Source organism: Sinocyclocheilus rhinocerous, unplaced genomic scaffold (genome assembly GCF_001515625.1).
Source record: "Sinocyclocheilus rhinocerous isolate Xijiao unplaced genomic scaffold, SAMN03320098_v1.1 scaffold90, whole genome shotgun sequence".
In the NCBI taxonomy this organism is placed as follows: domain Eukaryota; kingdom Metazoa; phylum Chordata; class Actinopteri; order Cypriniformes; family Cyprinidae; genus Sinocyclocheilus; species Sinocyclocheilus rhinocerous.
In genome coordinates this window covers 885,691-900,895 of record NW_015657969.1, presented here as the reverse complement: position 1 = coordinate 900,895, position 15,205 = coordinate 885,691, and the positions used below count along the sequence as shown (strand labels likewise).

At 35.9% G+C, this 15,205-nt stretch overlaps 1 protein-coding gene across 2 annotated transcripts; it reads left to right on the top strand.

The window, feature by feature from the left end:
* Nucleotides 1–326: 326 nt before the first annotated feature.
* LOC107721934 (protein CIP2A homolog) lies at nucleotides 327–11,715 on the top strand. Of its 2 annotated transcripts, XM_016530168.1 has the most exons (22): nucleotides 327–538; nucleotides 618–748; nucleotides 2,404–2,551; nucleotides 2,644–2,756; nucleotides 2,961–3,055; nucleotides 4,087–4,183; nucleotides 4,298–4,420; nucleotides 4,559–4,704; nucleotides 4,790–4,865; nucleotides 5,032–5,259; nucleotides 7,075–7,234; nucleotides 7,446–7,587; nucleotides 7,858–7,957; nucleotides 8,055–8,173; nucleotides 9,171–9,360; nucleotides 9,536–9,610; nucleotides 9,692–9,802; nucleotides 9,947–10,143; nucleotides 10,276–10,389; nucleotides 10,956–11,038; nucleotides 11,138–11,256; nucleotides 11,435–11,715. In XM_016530168.1, the coding sequence occupies exons 2-22, from the start codon at nucleotides 647–649 to the stop codon at nucleotides 11,585–11,587; spliced, it is 2,691 nt and encodes an 896-aa protein (XP_016385654.1). In that variant the 5' UTR covers nucleotides 327–538; nucleotides 618–646; the 3' UTR covers nucleotides 11,588–11,715. The 2 variants fall into 2 exon arrangements, with proteins under 2 accessions (XP_016385654.1, XP_016385653.1); XM_016530167.1 differs by having other exon boundaries at nucleotides 327–748.
* The last annotated feature ends 3,490 nt before the right edge of the window (nucleotides 11,716–15,205 follow it).

Sequence of the window (15,205 nt, the reverse complement as noted above, 5' to 3'; positions counted from 1 at the left end):
AGTGCTAAATAAGGATGAAGTGTAGAAAATACACTTTTTGTATTGACCCATATACCCAAACTATGACGTAGTTACGTCAGTGCGTGGTCGAATTCTGGCTCTCAACATTCTTCTTAGAAAGGGGGGTTTCAGCTTTCCCAAGAAGTAAAAAAAAAAAGAGATTAACATAAAAGAGCAAAACACCGACTGATTCAATATTTAACGTTATGTTGCCTCGTAAAAATGCTGTACCCTATGTTTGAAACGTAAATATTTAGACATATTTGTAAATGTTTCCATTATACCCCTCCCATTTTGGATAATGAACACTTCCGGCGATTCGAAGTGTTAGCGGGAGGAAGTTGCTGTTGTAGCAGACAGTGGGGGAACTTATCACAAGCTTTTGAGTAAATACTACGTAAAATTAAATACTAATAAATATCATTGTTAAAATAGAATTCACCTCCATGCTTGATGAAAACGTTGTACGGGAGAGGATACAATATATCTGTTATTTAATCTCAGTAACAGCGTCTATTATCAACTAGCAAAGCCTACTGTATGTTTACAAAACCTACCGAGAAACTGTTTAAGTTAGATAGTTTTCCCCTTCAGTTATTTGATTATTGTTGTTCAAGACCGCCATTGACCGACCTTGGGTGTAAAGATGGATGTATCGACCTGTTTGAAGTCTCTTCTGTTGGCCATTCGTCAGTACAGAAATAACAGAAGCGCTTTAAATGCATCACAGCTGCAGAAACACATCGAAGTGAGTGAAAACATTTTTCTGTGGGATTATTGAAAACGTATTATTTGTGTGATCTATCCAATGCTGTCATCATTTAGTCACCTTCAAGTTGTTCCAGAGTCCAAAAAGACTTTTTAATTCTTATGTGAAAGTGAACACAAAAGGAGATGTTAGGGAATGAAAGTGAATGGTGACTGAAGCTGTCATTCATCTCTACTGTTTTGGAAAGGGAAAAAAGCTATTTCTTAAATATTCAACATAATTTTCTTCTAGTTATGGTCTAAATTTTTTATTTTATTTATTTTTTAATCTTTTGAATGCCACAAAACCCCAAAAATTATCATCCTCATGCGAAGGACCCCCATCCTAAAATTTAAAAAGCAGCTATATATTATTTTATGTATGAAGACTCAAAGTGAATATTATAAATATTTAAAAAAATATTAAGAAAATATTTTGTTTCTGTTGTTACATTATTTTCTTCAGCACACTATAGTACTATACTGTTTTATGTATTACTATATTATTAATGTATTCATTTGCTTAAAACAAATGTATATTATTTAGTTATATATATATATATATATATATATATGCATATACATACAGTTGGTATAGAAAAAAATCAGCCCCCTTTAAAATGATCACATTTTATCAACCTTAAGAGTGTCACCTTTCAAAAGAGACCAAAACCATGCATATATTCCAAATGGTTCAAGAACAGCATGCAATGTACTTTGGGTACCATATGCCTATTTTATGCTAATTTTACTGCTAAGGGGTTAATAATAGACTTCACCGTGCTTCTAGGCATTGATAAAGCCTTTGATTTTTTTGTGTGTCCATCTCCTGACTTGTGCCTGTCCACAACTTTATTCTGGAGATCTTTTGACAGTATCTTGCCACCCATAGTTGATCGTTTGCTTCAGTTGCACTACCAAGGACTGAAATGCTCCAGGAAAGTTCTTTTCATGCTGAGCTTATCAAAATGACCACAGCTGATCACAGTTGAAAGTCAAATGGCTTTGTGTGCCATTGTGAAGGTGATTAGTGGCCATTTTTAGGAGCGGGTGATCCTTTTTCCAACTCAGTGATTCTGTTTTTTAATTTATTTTTATTGATTTATTTTTTTCTGGCATGTTTGTGTTATATCTTTCAATTGGAAGTTATAAGTTGTACTGAGTAGTAAATACAGCTGGTTAAAACAAAACTGTGTCCGTCTTCAATTCAGGCTGCAAAGCAACAAAATATGATTATTTTAAAGGGGGTGATTCTTTTCTATACCCAGGTCATGCTTGTCCAAGATGAATTTCCCTCAAACGGGACAATAAAGTACATTCATTCATTCATCCATTCATTCCCACTGTATATATACTTTTTTCACATCTTTTCTCTAAACTTTTCTTCAAACCCCCTAACATTCCCTCCCTGGACCCTGGTTTGAAAACCACTGCTATTTGATTTGCTATTTGAAAGATATTTGATTTTCTATAAATTGCTGTTTGTGAATGCAATCTCTATTCTGTAATAACAGATGACAGGAAAAAAAAGAAACTGAGTCATCAAACAGTCAAACCCAGTGTGGCCAAAAAAGTGACAAAAAATGTGTAATTTTACACATAATTTCCTTTAATATAAAATATCCAATATTTTAATTGCTATTTTTAATTCCACAGGATGTTTCGGGGCTGAAATGTGGTGGAGTGCTGTTTTCAGGTCAGGTGCTGCCCAGCGAGTGTCTGAGTGGACTCATGGAAGTAGCTGGAGATCCCAACGCCAGTCACGCACTGACGGGATCCATTATATCCCTGCTGGCACAGTTTGGTATTAAACCCTTTAATATAGTTACACAGTCAGTTTATAGTTACATCACCAGTTGTTTACCCATGCATGTACACTTCTTAATGGCCCAACAGCTTCTGATGGTGAGGCTAAAGAGGCTCTTCACAGCAGCTACAACTTCACCAGCACTTTGGCAGCCATAATCCACTGCAACAGAACCACACCAGAAGAGCCTCTTGTGCTGCAGGTGAGAGTACTGCAGTTTTTTAAGATGAAGTCTACACTTCACAAACCATGCGGTTTTAAATGCAAATTTTTATAACTGGTCAAAAATGTTTATATATTTGATGTGACTTACACTACCATTCAAAGTTTAAACTAACTTGCTTTTTATTTTAATATATTTTAAAAATAATATGCTTATTATTTTAATATAATATGCTCTCCACAGTGCCTTAATGTGCTGCAGCGACTGACCTACAACGTGAGGACTCTGCCTTGTGCCTCTCACATCCATGAGCTCATCAGCTTCCTAATGCAACATGTGTAAGACCCACGACATTCACTTTATTGCTCTATGCATAGATGTTTGTTTGATGTAAATGCCACTTTTTAACAGAGCAGTCCTCGTGTTAATAAAGATGATGCATATGACTGTACAATACCGTTCAAAAGTTTCAGAAAATTTCTGAAAGATATGAATACTTTTATTACATAAAAGTAATAAAAGTAAAAAATTGCAAAACATTTTGATGCATTAAATTGGTCAAAAAATGATTTAGCAAATGGCTGCAATATAACAAAGAGTGAAAAATTTAAGGGGGTCTGAATACTTTCCGTACCCACTGTATATGTTTTAAATGAATGTGGTTCTTTTGAACTTTTTATTCATCAAAGAATCCTGAAAAAATGTGTCACAGTTTCCACAAAAATATTGAGCAGCACAACTGTAGTCAACATTGATAATAATAAGCGATGTTTAATAAGCACCAAGTCATATTAAGAAAATTATTAAGAAAAGTTATTTTAAATTGTAATAATTTTGTAAACAATATTACTGTTTTCAATGTATTTTTGATCAAATAAATGCAGCCTCTGTGAGCATAAACTTTTTAATTGTTTTATGAAAAGTACACAGAGTTTCATTTTTCTGGCCACAGTATATAAAATAAAGTAAATACTGAAACTGTTCATGTTTGAGGGATATAATAATCATCATTCAGGCCTGTAAATGCAATAATGATATTGACAAGTGGTCTCAAGTCCTGCATGCGAAACTCTTTTTAGTATCTTATTAAGAGGAAGCAGACATGCTGGAGGTTGTGTAGTGGAAAACCACAACACTGAACTGAAACATAGTCTTTGCTTTTAATCACAGAGGCTGGCCATTTAGCAGCAACCTTTATAAGGTGCGATATGCATTAAAATATTGCACAGCAATGGTTATGCATGCAAAAGTTAACAGAATTGTGAATTTGACACAAGTATACTAAGATGAACAGCAGTTATTTATTACAGCCTTTATTTATAAATAAAAACTATGCATAAAATATAATGCTTTTTATGATTGTCTTTAGCCAGTCAAGTAATGATGACATTGTAAAAGCCTGCTTGGGCCTGATGGCCAACCTCTGTCGACACGACATCTCTGTGCAGTCACACATCAAATCTCAGGTCAGAATCGGCATCAGCTCTGCATGATGAAGTCTCAGTATGAACTCTTATAAGTTTTGTTAGTGAACTAACCTGCTGATGACTATAATGCCTATTTTTTTTTTTTTTTTTCAGAGTAATGTGAAGGCTTTCTACAGAGCCTTGATTAATTTCCTGGGTCATAACTGTCTGACAGTGGTCGTCTTTGCGCTGTCCATATTATCAAGTTTGACTCTTAATGAAGAGGTTGGGCAGAAGGTAGGTTTGAGACATGGTGCTGATGTTGGTTAGCTCACGTATCTTTCTCGTCATCTCGTCTTGTGGCTGGAAACTTGTGGCCCTGTACTTGTTTTCAATTTGTGGTTGTTGATACTTAAGTGTTTTTTTCTTTTGCAGCTGTTTAATGCAAAGAACATTCATCAAACCTTTCAGCTGATATTTAATATCACCGTCAACGGAGATGGCACATTAACCAGGAATTATGCTGTGGACTTGTTAGTGGATCTCCTGAAAAACCCCAAAATTGCTGATTACCTGACCAAGTATGTGTTTATCGGAGTCTGATGGCACTGTTTTAAACGGCTTTCTAGTGGCACAGTCAGAACATCTTTTTTTTTCTCACGCTAGGTATAAACACCTCTCAGTTTGTCTTTCCGAGGTTCTTGGGCTATTACACAGCAAAGATCCTGATACTGCATCAAAGGTCAAATACATAATCTTTTCAATAAATGTTTTGTTTTTTCAAGTTATACATTTTTTAGGCAAAATATTAATTTAATTTCAAACCTTTAAACATTAGCTTCTAGATCAAAAGGTCTTGAATTATTGTCCAAACTGGTGCAGAGAGTCATGAGCTCTTGTCTGTGCAGGTTATGGAGTTGCTGGTTTCTCTGTGCTCAGTCCCTGTCCTGCGTAAGCTCGTCTGTGAGACGGTGCTCCGACCTCCAGCCCCTCGACTGCAGCCTGGTACTAGAAAATGTGTTCAGGCTCGAGGGTCTGAACCGAGTTTAGCACTCGTCCACTGGGTTACGTCACCTCTGGATGGTCCAGAGCAGTGCTACATGCAGGCTCTGTCCCTGCTGGCTGAGCTTTTTGAAGTATGCTAGTGTTTCAATTCAGTTTATTTGAATAATGCTTTTCAAAATACGTACTGTTCCAAAACAAATTTTTAAACTGTTTAAAACAACAGTTTTAAGCCTGGTTCAGACTACACGATTTTGCGATTTCCACCACGACGAGTTCCGTCATGGTGTCCAATAGGAGCACAGAAGCACCTTCGTACATGCTTTAAAACAAGCCGAAACGAAAGAGAGACAGTGGTATCGGTCCTGCTAGGTGGAATTTTACAATGGAGGAAATGTTCGTGGATCTATGGCAATGATACTCCTGCATTTATGATATTTCCTCGAGGGACTACCGCTACAGAGTGAAAAAGGTCAAATAAAAACGATTTTACCTCAGTTCTCTTTGACAATATATACCGTCCTCTTCATGCAATCCAGATTTGTGTCCACTGTTTTTTTCTGGGCAAAGGGCGAAACAAGCTGTTTGCTAGCCATTGTTTGTTTACCCTCATGGCACCTTCTGTGTAATCCCACACTATCGATGACAGCACGCACAACAAGAGTGGCTGTCATAACTGACAAAAAAAATCATGTAGTCTGAACCAGGCTTTAAACATGCTAGTCTTTCTGTGTTGACGTCGTGAAGCGTCACAGACGTGGCATCGGCTGTCGCCCACTATGACACACTACGTGAGATGAAACTATTGAATCTTGCGTCCCGACGCCCATTGTCATTTACAAATCCCCATGACACCCTGCGTCAAGCAGAACGTGCCAAAATCGGGCTAAAATTGTGTAGTTTGAACGGGGCTTTACAAAGAATAGTGCCTAAAAACACCCCACCGAATAAGCTAAATGTGAGAGTGGCAAGATTTTTTGTGCCCAAAATAGGGATGCATCAACATCACAAATCTGGACAATATTTGTAATTATTTTGTGACCAATTTTGTGGACTATAACTATTATATGATGTTAGATATAAAAAATACATGGATAATAATATGCTATTATTGTCTAAAAACAGTAAAAACACTAAAATTAAAATCAGTCATTTTAAATGCTTAAAATGAATGTAGGTATTACAAAATTATAATGTACAGTATGAAAAATGGATATACATTTTGGGATTTTTTAAAGATTACATTTAAAAGTATTTATTTATTTTTAAATAATTTGTCATTATTTTATTAGTGATTTTAAAGATTAACTAAATGAGAATTTGATGTCTTAAAATGTCATTGTTAGCTCAGGTCCATTAAATAATATTAACAGATACAACCTTTGATTTTAATAATATATTAGTAATTTTTTAAATGAACATGAACAAAGATTAATAAATGCTTTAGAAGTATTTAGTATTTTTATTGTTAAAGCGGGCAGTCGTGGCCTAATGGTTAGAGAGTTGGACTTGTAACCCAAAGGTCACGGGTTCGAGTCTTGGTACCTGTGTGCACTTGGATGGGATAAATGCAGAGCACAAATTCGTCACAATAATATTAACAGATACAACCTTTGATTTTAATAATATATTAGTAATTTTTTAAATGAACATGAACAAAGATTAATAAATGCTTTAGAAGTATTTAGTATTTTTATTGTTAAAGCGGGCAGTCGTGGCCTAATGGTTAGAGAGTTGGACTTGTAACCCAAAGGTCATGGGTTCGAGTCTTGGTACCTGTGTGCACTTGGATGGGATAAATGCAGAGCACAAATTCGTCACGTCACTTCACTTATGTTAACAAATGGAACCTTATTGTAAAATGTTACCATTTTTCTATTAAATTCTGTTAATTTATATAATATTTTTCTGCCATTTTAATCCGTAAATTTGTGCTTGTCTTCATCCAGGAGGCAATTGATTCCTCTCTGTGCAGCTCAGCTCAGTCTTTTGTGGAGCTCCTTCTGCAGGAGGTGTTGGTTTTGCTGCAGTCTCCAGACTCCACTGAAGGAGACCAGCTGCTAAAGAAACACTGTCTACGTGCAGGCCGTGTCGTTGACTTTCTATTATATATCCTTACTTTTTAAGCACAATAATCACACTTCAGCACACCTCACGGGACAAGCTGTCTGTTTGATGAGCTAGTGTTAGTAGCCAATCGGTATCAGGAAATATCAGATAATTATTTAGCCTAGCTTATATATGAATTGACCAGTAATTTGTTGTAGTATTGTGATTGTCTGATTCTACTGTATAGTATAGATATCCTTGACTCTTTCACTGCTTTGCGGCGATGATGCTCTGAGGATGCTGGTATCCCAGCGGCTCAGTCCTGAGGTGTGTGTCTCACAGGTGGAGCTTCTGCTGTCCTACAATCAAGACCTCTCTGGGTCCACCTGCACTACCTCCAACTATCAGCTCAGGTAATGAAATGTTTTGGAAGTAAGAAAGCATTGACACTTACAGTACCAGTCAAATTTATTACAATTTCTTTAAATTTTTTATCTCCTATGCTCAGTGCTCACCAAGGCTGAATTTATTTGATCAAAATACAATATAACAGCAATATTGTGAAATATTACACTTTCCTGTAACTATTTTAGAATCTAATTTGATTGCAGTGATGGCAAAGCTTTCACGTGATCCTTGAGAAATTGTCCTTCAAAAAAAGTTGTCTCCTTGTGCATCTCTAGTCAGGTGTGCTCTGAGGTGGTGCTGAAGACTCTAGAACTGATGAGCCATCTTAGGCAGCAGATGCCAGACATGGAGACGTCCTTCTATAGGATCTTACAGGTATAAGACCTACGCTGCCCTCCCTCAGACTTTGTTCACTCTGTATCAGATATTTATAACGCTTCCCTTTCTGTGATCTCATTTCCATTGCATGCAGGACCAGCGCATGGTGACACCTCTTTCACTAGCGTTGACCTCTAACTGCAGAGAGCATGTGCAGGTCGCCCTTCGCATACTTTTTGAAGCAGCCCCACTCCCCGATTTCCCCTCTGTCATGTGAGTCAACAGAACACATAGCCACAGTGTGAATGTTTACTCTGAGGTGTCAAAACATTCAGTTTGACAGTCCAGGCTGTTTTGTATGAAGTACCAAACATTCTGACTCTCAGCTTAATGACTGAGTGAAAAAAATATATCAATTTGAAACAGTTTTCATTTTAATTTGTGGTACGTTTGCTCTTACTTAGAATTAGAAATTTGAATAAACGGCTAATACTAAGTATTAAAATTATATGCATAACTAGGGATTTTTAAAATGATAATGATTTAAAATTATGAAATCTGCAGAAAATTCCCATAATGATTAAATGTACATTAGGAACGTGCTAAAACCACTTAAGCAAGCAAGGTTTCCTCCTTAAATGCAGATATGTTGCTTAACTACAAAAAACTGTACACTACTGTGCAAAAGCGTGAGCTTGGCAAGATTATTTTAAAAGTTTTGGAAGGTGTTTCACCAAGGCTGCATTTATTTGATCAAAAATACAGTAAGAACAGTAATACTGTGAAATGTTATTGTATAATATTAAATATTATTATTGTATATCTGTGTTTTTATTTTTGTTTTAATACATTGTAAAATGTAATATATTCCTGTGATGGCAAAGCTGAATTTTCAGCACCCATTACTCCAGTCTTCAGTGTTATATGATCCTTCAGAAATCATTCTGATATGCTGATTTGTTGCAAGAAACATTTCTTAGTATTATCAATGTTGAAAACTGTTGTGCTGCTTAATATTTTTGTAGAAACTGTGATGTGTTGATAAATAGAAAGTTCAAAAGAACAGCATTTATTTGAAATATAAACCTTTTGTAACATTATAAATGTCTTTATTATCACTTTTGATCAATTTAATGCATCCTTGGTAAATAAAACTTTTTAAAATGTAAAAAAAAATGTTGACCCCAATATTAGTGCCTTTATTTATTTAGAAATAAATATTGGCACTAAATCCTGGAAAATAATTATTCTCTGTCACTCTTGTTTTAAGTCTGGGGGACAGTATTGCTGCCAATAACGCATACCGTCAGAGGGTTGGTGAGCTGTCGATCCGGAGCAGTTCTGCTAGTGAAGATGTGTCTTTCGTGGGGAAGAGTTTTCCCATAATGCATGCTGAGCCTTCTGGTTCTGCTTACCAAAGTATCGACAGCCTCATCGAGAAGCTTCAGAACGGAGCGAAGGTATTGCATTTGTCTGGGCATGAGCAGCTGACAGTGACTCATTAGGTCTATGACCACAGTTTCTGCAGACATTCCATCGTGGGTTTAGGTGTAATTCCGTACTGACAATAGAAACGTGCCCACAAGTGGATGGCATGCTTGTTTTTTTGTTTTAATTTTAATGTTGTGGTTGTAGTTACAGGAGAAGGTTAAAGATGTGCACATGTCAGAGATCATTGATGTGTATGAGCAGAAGCTTTCTGCACTAGCGGTAAGTTGTCATCAAGGAACTTCCTGTGTATATATTTAACATATGCAGACTTTGTAATTGTTTGTGCTTTTGTATATGTAGTGTAAAGAGAGCCGTCTGCAGGACCTTTTGGAGGCCAAAGCACTCGCGCTGTCGCAGGCTGATCGACTCATTGCTCAATACCGCTGTCAGAGAGCTCAGGCGGAAGCTGAGGTTACAATTTTTTTTTTCTTTTTTTTCTTTTTTTCTTTCTGCAATGAAAGCTGACTTCTTTCGCATGACCACTGTTTATGCATATGTGCTTTTTGAGTTGCTATTATATAGTTGTTTTCTGTTCTCAATCTTTCTCCATTCTAGGCACGTAAATTGGCATCTCTACTCAAAGACACGGAGCGGAAGAAAGAGGATCTGCAGACAGAGTTGAATGATCATCTGTTGGAGGTCGAGAGACTGAAGTCTGACAGCCAGCAGCTCCTGGAGCACAACGGCCGTCTGCAGGCAGTCGCTGACCAGCATCAGGAGCTGAAGGGCACCTACAACCAGCTGCTCAGTAGGTCAGTGTCCCTCTCACACACACACACACACACACGCACTCGGATACAACATTTGAGTTCTCCAGGAATGGATACATCACATGTTTGTTATAGATAAGCAACCTCTTCTTTCTCCTCATCCTTTATTTTTAGGTATGACAAAAGTGAAGGGATGCTGAAGGAACTGCAGGCTGCCCATATCTCACTTACCCAGCAGGCTGAGGGGCTGAGAAAGACCAATGAGGGATTAAAACTCCAACAGGAGAGGTCAGTGTTTGAAACGGTGGATTGAAATCAGGCGTTTTTGACTCATAAAGGTGGCATGAAGTATAACCCAACTCCAATAACTATTTGCTTATGCTTCATGCCACCCTTGACTGAGTCAATTATAATAATAATAATAATAATACTTTTATTACAATTATGAAATATTATTAATAATACAATATTACATTTGTCATTATTATTATTTACTGGAGTTAGGTTATGCTTCAAGTCACTCTCAAAAAAAGTCAAAAAATTATAATATAATTATTATCATGGAGAATAACCCAACTCAATTTAAAAGAAATAATAATAATAATTATTGTTGTTGTTATTATTTTATTTTTATAATGGTAATAATAAAAAAATTAATTATTATTATTATTTATTGAAGTTGAAGTGTGCTTCATGCCACCCTTGAATGGGTCAATAATATTTATTGTATTTATTGAAGTTGAAGTGTGCTTCATGCCACCCTTGAATGGGTCAATAATAATAATAATAATAATAATAATAATAATTATTATTATTATTATGGAAAATAATTGAATGGAGTTTTATCTGCTTAGGACTCTTGCAGAGTTGGCAGAAAAAGAACAGCAGATAAAGGGCCTAAAGACAGATGTGCTGGAGAAAGAGCGAATTATAACAGGTGAGCAGTGGAATTAATTTCACATCGGTTTTATGCTGTTTCAGTCATACACACTTTCATTTGGTATAAAGTGTACAAAAAAGTCCTGTTCTGTACCAGGTCTTCAGAATAATCTGAGGAGACAAGAAGAGCAGATCCATGAGATGGAGGAGAACATTTCCATCCTCAGGAAAGAGCTTAATAAGACAGAGCAAGCCAGGAAGGACACCAGCATCAAGGTGCTGTCAACATTCACTCAAACCTATCAATCAGTCCTATCAGTCTCAAAACATATTGTGTCATGATTAAACAAAACAGTCATAATTTAGCTTTACCTGTTTTCTACCTGCTATATAAGAGGTCAGGTAGGCTGCATAATGATCCAGTGTGTTTTCTGTTGCTATACTCATCTTGCAGGCTTCCTCTCTGGAGCTGCAGAAATCCCAGCTAGAGGCCAAGCTGGAGAAGATGGAGGAAGAGCTGAGCAAACACACGCAAATGATCGCCATGATACACAGTCTCAGCAGCAGCAAACTCAAGGGGGACGCCACCGCCAACCTCTCTCTGTGACACGCGCACATTCATGTACACGCCATCAAGCTATGAAATGCTTCACATGCTTCATGAAATGGAAATAACTTATTTTATCTGTATGTTTTATCACTTTTACTCCGTATACTTTGTATGTTTTTTTTTAATGTTTTTATGAATGAATGAATAAATGTCTATAGAAAATGAAATATTAACATTACATTTTCTCTGCTTTCATTTTGGATTACATTCATTGCAATTATTCAGACGTTGATGTAATGTGCAGATTTTTTAAAGAATCTTTGGCCACCAGAGGGCACTGTACAAACTGTTTACAGATTGTGACAATGTATTTAAACTTTTTTTTTAATAAACAAGAAGACTTGTCTACTCTCCCTAAGAGAAAATGTTAATTGATCATTCCTTCAGTTTCACAGTGATAAGGATGTGGTTTAACAGCTCCGAGTGTGTGTGCTTTATTAGGGTCTTTCATGTGAAAGGCATGACTTCCTTGTTAAAATTAAATCTTCTTTTAGGCCTGTAAAAATCAGAGTTTAAATCATAGTTTCTCTTTATTTAATGCATAAGTGTGTTCCTGTATTTAAATAATTTATTAGTTGGAAGCTATTAATGCTTTTATTTATTTTTTGAGAACAAAAGAGTGTGGGACCTATAGAAATGAATTCAATCAGGCTTGAACAAAATGCCATGAGTTTTTTTTTTTTTTAAATGTGTCATGTCAATATAAATTTACTCTTAACATTAGTTTCAGTATTTGAACCTGATTTGTTACATATTTTCATAGTTGTTTTGGCAAGTTGTCAGCCAATCAGATGGATGTGTCAGAAAAAAATCAGTTTGGGCTGTAACTATGCATTAGACATTGGCTCTGTGTGTTTTTTTGTTTTTGTTTTTTTTTATATCTGAGTGTGAATGTTTTTTAAAGAGACACCTGTTAATCTTACTTCACCTGTCTGTTTGAACATTCTCTCAAATTCTCACAGATTGTCAGTGCAACAATTTTAGGGGCAGCACTTTGTGATAAATCAGTAACCACAAACAGCTGACTGAAAAGTAATTTTTGAATCATTTTCTTAATTTAAAGCTGTATTTTTAGTGAAAAGTGATCGCGTGATTCATGGTTTTGTTAAACAGTTCAGGAGATGTCTCAAAACGTGTTAGACAGGCTGGGCTAGTTGTAAGAAGTTTTTTTGCAATTCAGTAGGCTACTGCAACAATCAGACCAAGAGCTTTCATATGTTGAGCTGTTCAAAAGTTTGTGCTATCGTTTTGTTGTTGTTTTACAGCTGGAGGTGTGCCTCAGTTTCAGGTTAAAGATATGATTTCCTTTATGACTTGATCGTTGAGAATATGTGACTCAGAGTTTCTCATATTTTGTTCATTATGATCCACCGAGCCCTGATATGGAATGAGACAGCTCATTTTAATCTAGCCTATATTTATTTACATCCTTCATAGACAAGCCGATCTTCATTAAATTGAAGAATACTGCAATATATAGTAGATGGTAAAAAACAAACAAACAAAAACAGCACTTGACAGGTTTGATCATCATGTAAAAGAACAGCAGAAAAACATGATTGCCCCTCATAAAGCCCATTGCTCAGGGACTGCCTCTGCTAAGTTATATAAGTTTTGTTCTCTTAAGAAAGTAGTTTCAAAACTTGTTTTCCTGATTACTGCGGAATCTGCTAAAAATCTGGGCCCGTATTCACAAAACATCTTAAGGCTAAAAGTAGCTCATAACTCGCCGATTTAGAAGAAAATCTAAATAATTATGGGCGTGTCAATCCTAAATTTAGGACTCCTAAATTTTTGCTCTAAGAGTATTTCACAACGCGTTTTAGCTCTACAACTAGCTCCTAAATCTGTGAAACGTTAGGACTAGTCCTAAAATCAAACCACAAACTATCCTAAAATGGCTGTTGACCGCAATCTGCCTCGGAACCTAAACATTTTAGAAACATTTGATGATAATGATATTTTAAAAAGGTATCACCTTTGGTTTTGGAGGTTATCCCGACTCCAAATTTTCCTTTGATTATATGTTTGTTTTCATTAACCAGCTGGGAAAGAAGTAACAGCTGACCTTGTGTCCAGTTTGGTTTTCTTTTACGTTTGCATGCCTTCCTATCAGCCATGATTATTCTACTCCGTTAATTAAAAGGCTGTTTATATGCATATTCACTAATTATGAGAAGCACACATGTAAGAGGCTGACAATTAGCTGAACATATAACCTACTTCTAATTATGAGAAGCACACATGTAAGAGGCTGACAATTAGCTGAACATATAACCTACTTGTTTAATTAGTGACACGTATCCTGCATTTTAAAATCTTTATTTGAATATGGCAACATAATATTGCGCTCTTCAATATTTCTATGTCTAAATCTCTGACAGAGACTATCAGCCAATTACTGTGTGCATAGTAAGTATGCTGACATCATCCATAGCAACCAGGTCAACCCAGCACTTACTCTGAGTTTAAGACTTCTGTCTATTCCTTAGTAAAAGTTTGTCTCGGCAGCTTTGTGAATAGGTTTTCAAAGAAAACTCTTAGCTAAAAACTTTTACTGCTATTTAGGAGAACTCTTAGTGGTAAGATAAAATGTTTTGTGAATACAAATTACATTATCTGTTTTCTGCGTGTCATGGCCCTGAGACAATAGATTAATGACTGGAATCTGATCTGTCTGCTTCTGACAGAGCTAAAATATGTTAAAAATGAGAAAGTTAGAAAAAAAGCTCCTTCAGTATACAGAAAAGATTGTCTGTAACTTGGCTGTGAGTTTAGAAGGACATTTGAGTCTAGGCAGTGACTGCTTCAAATATGCATGGCTAAGAACTTCATTTGGACAACTTTAAAGGCGATTTTCTCAATATTTAGATTTTTTTTGCACCCTCAGATTCCAGATATTCAAATAGTTGTATCTCGGCCAAATATTGTCCTATCCTAACACACCATACATCAAGAAAGCTTATTTATTCAGCTTTCAGATGATGTAAAAAATCTCAATTTCAAAAAATTGACCGGTTTTGTGACCGGTTTTGTGGTCCAGGGTCACATTTTTGTCTGCTTTATAGTTTTTTCTTTTGTGTCTGTTTGATTGATTAGTAGATACACGAATTTGAAACATTCTTGATAGTAGAAATGTTGATATACCTCTTGATTGGACTTTGGTTTGTGTGATGTATCTGTACTGGGCTGTAGCGCTTTCACATGTGTATGTTCCCAGTTGCTCTTGATTAAGATGAGAGAGTATAATGCTTCCATTTTCTGGATGAAAGGTAACTTTATCCCTCCACTGCTCAGAGATGGTTTTCATAGAGGTTTTGCGGTCATATCTCAGGATGGTGGTGGAAAAACTCAAGATGAGAGTGTAGTTGAAGTCCTTAGTGACTGGACATTTGAAAATGAACTCGTTCTCGGAGAGTTCTGAAGCAGCTAAATAAAAAAAGTTCAATTATGCATTAAAAATAGGAATTTGACAAAAAATCTCTGTACTTCAAAATGCAACTTTATAATCATTTAAAATGTATAAGTTTTTTCTTACAGAACATCAGATATATATTCTGTGACACTGTAACAAAAAAAACAAAATCTGAGAATTCACCTTGTTGTTTCAGACTA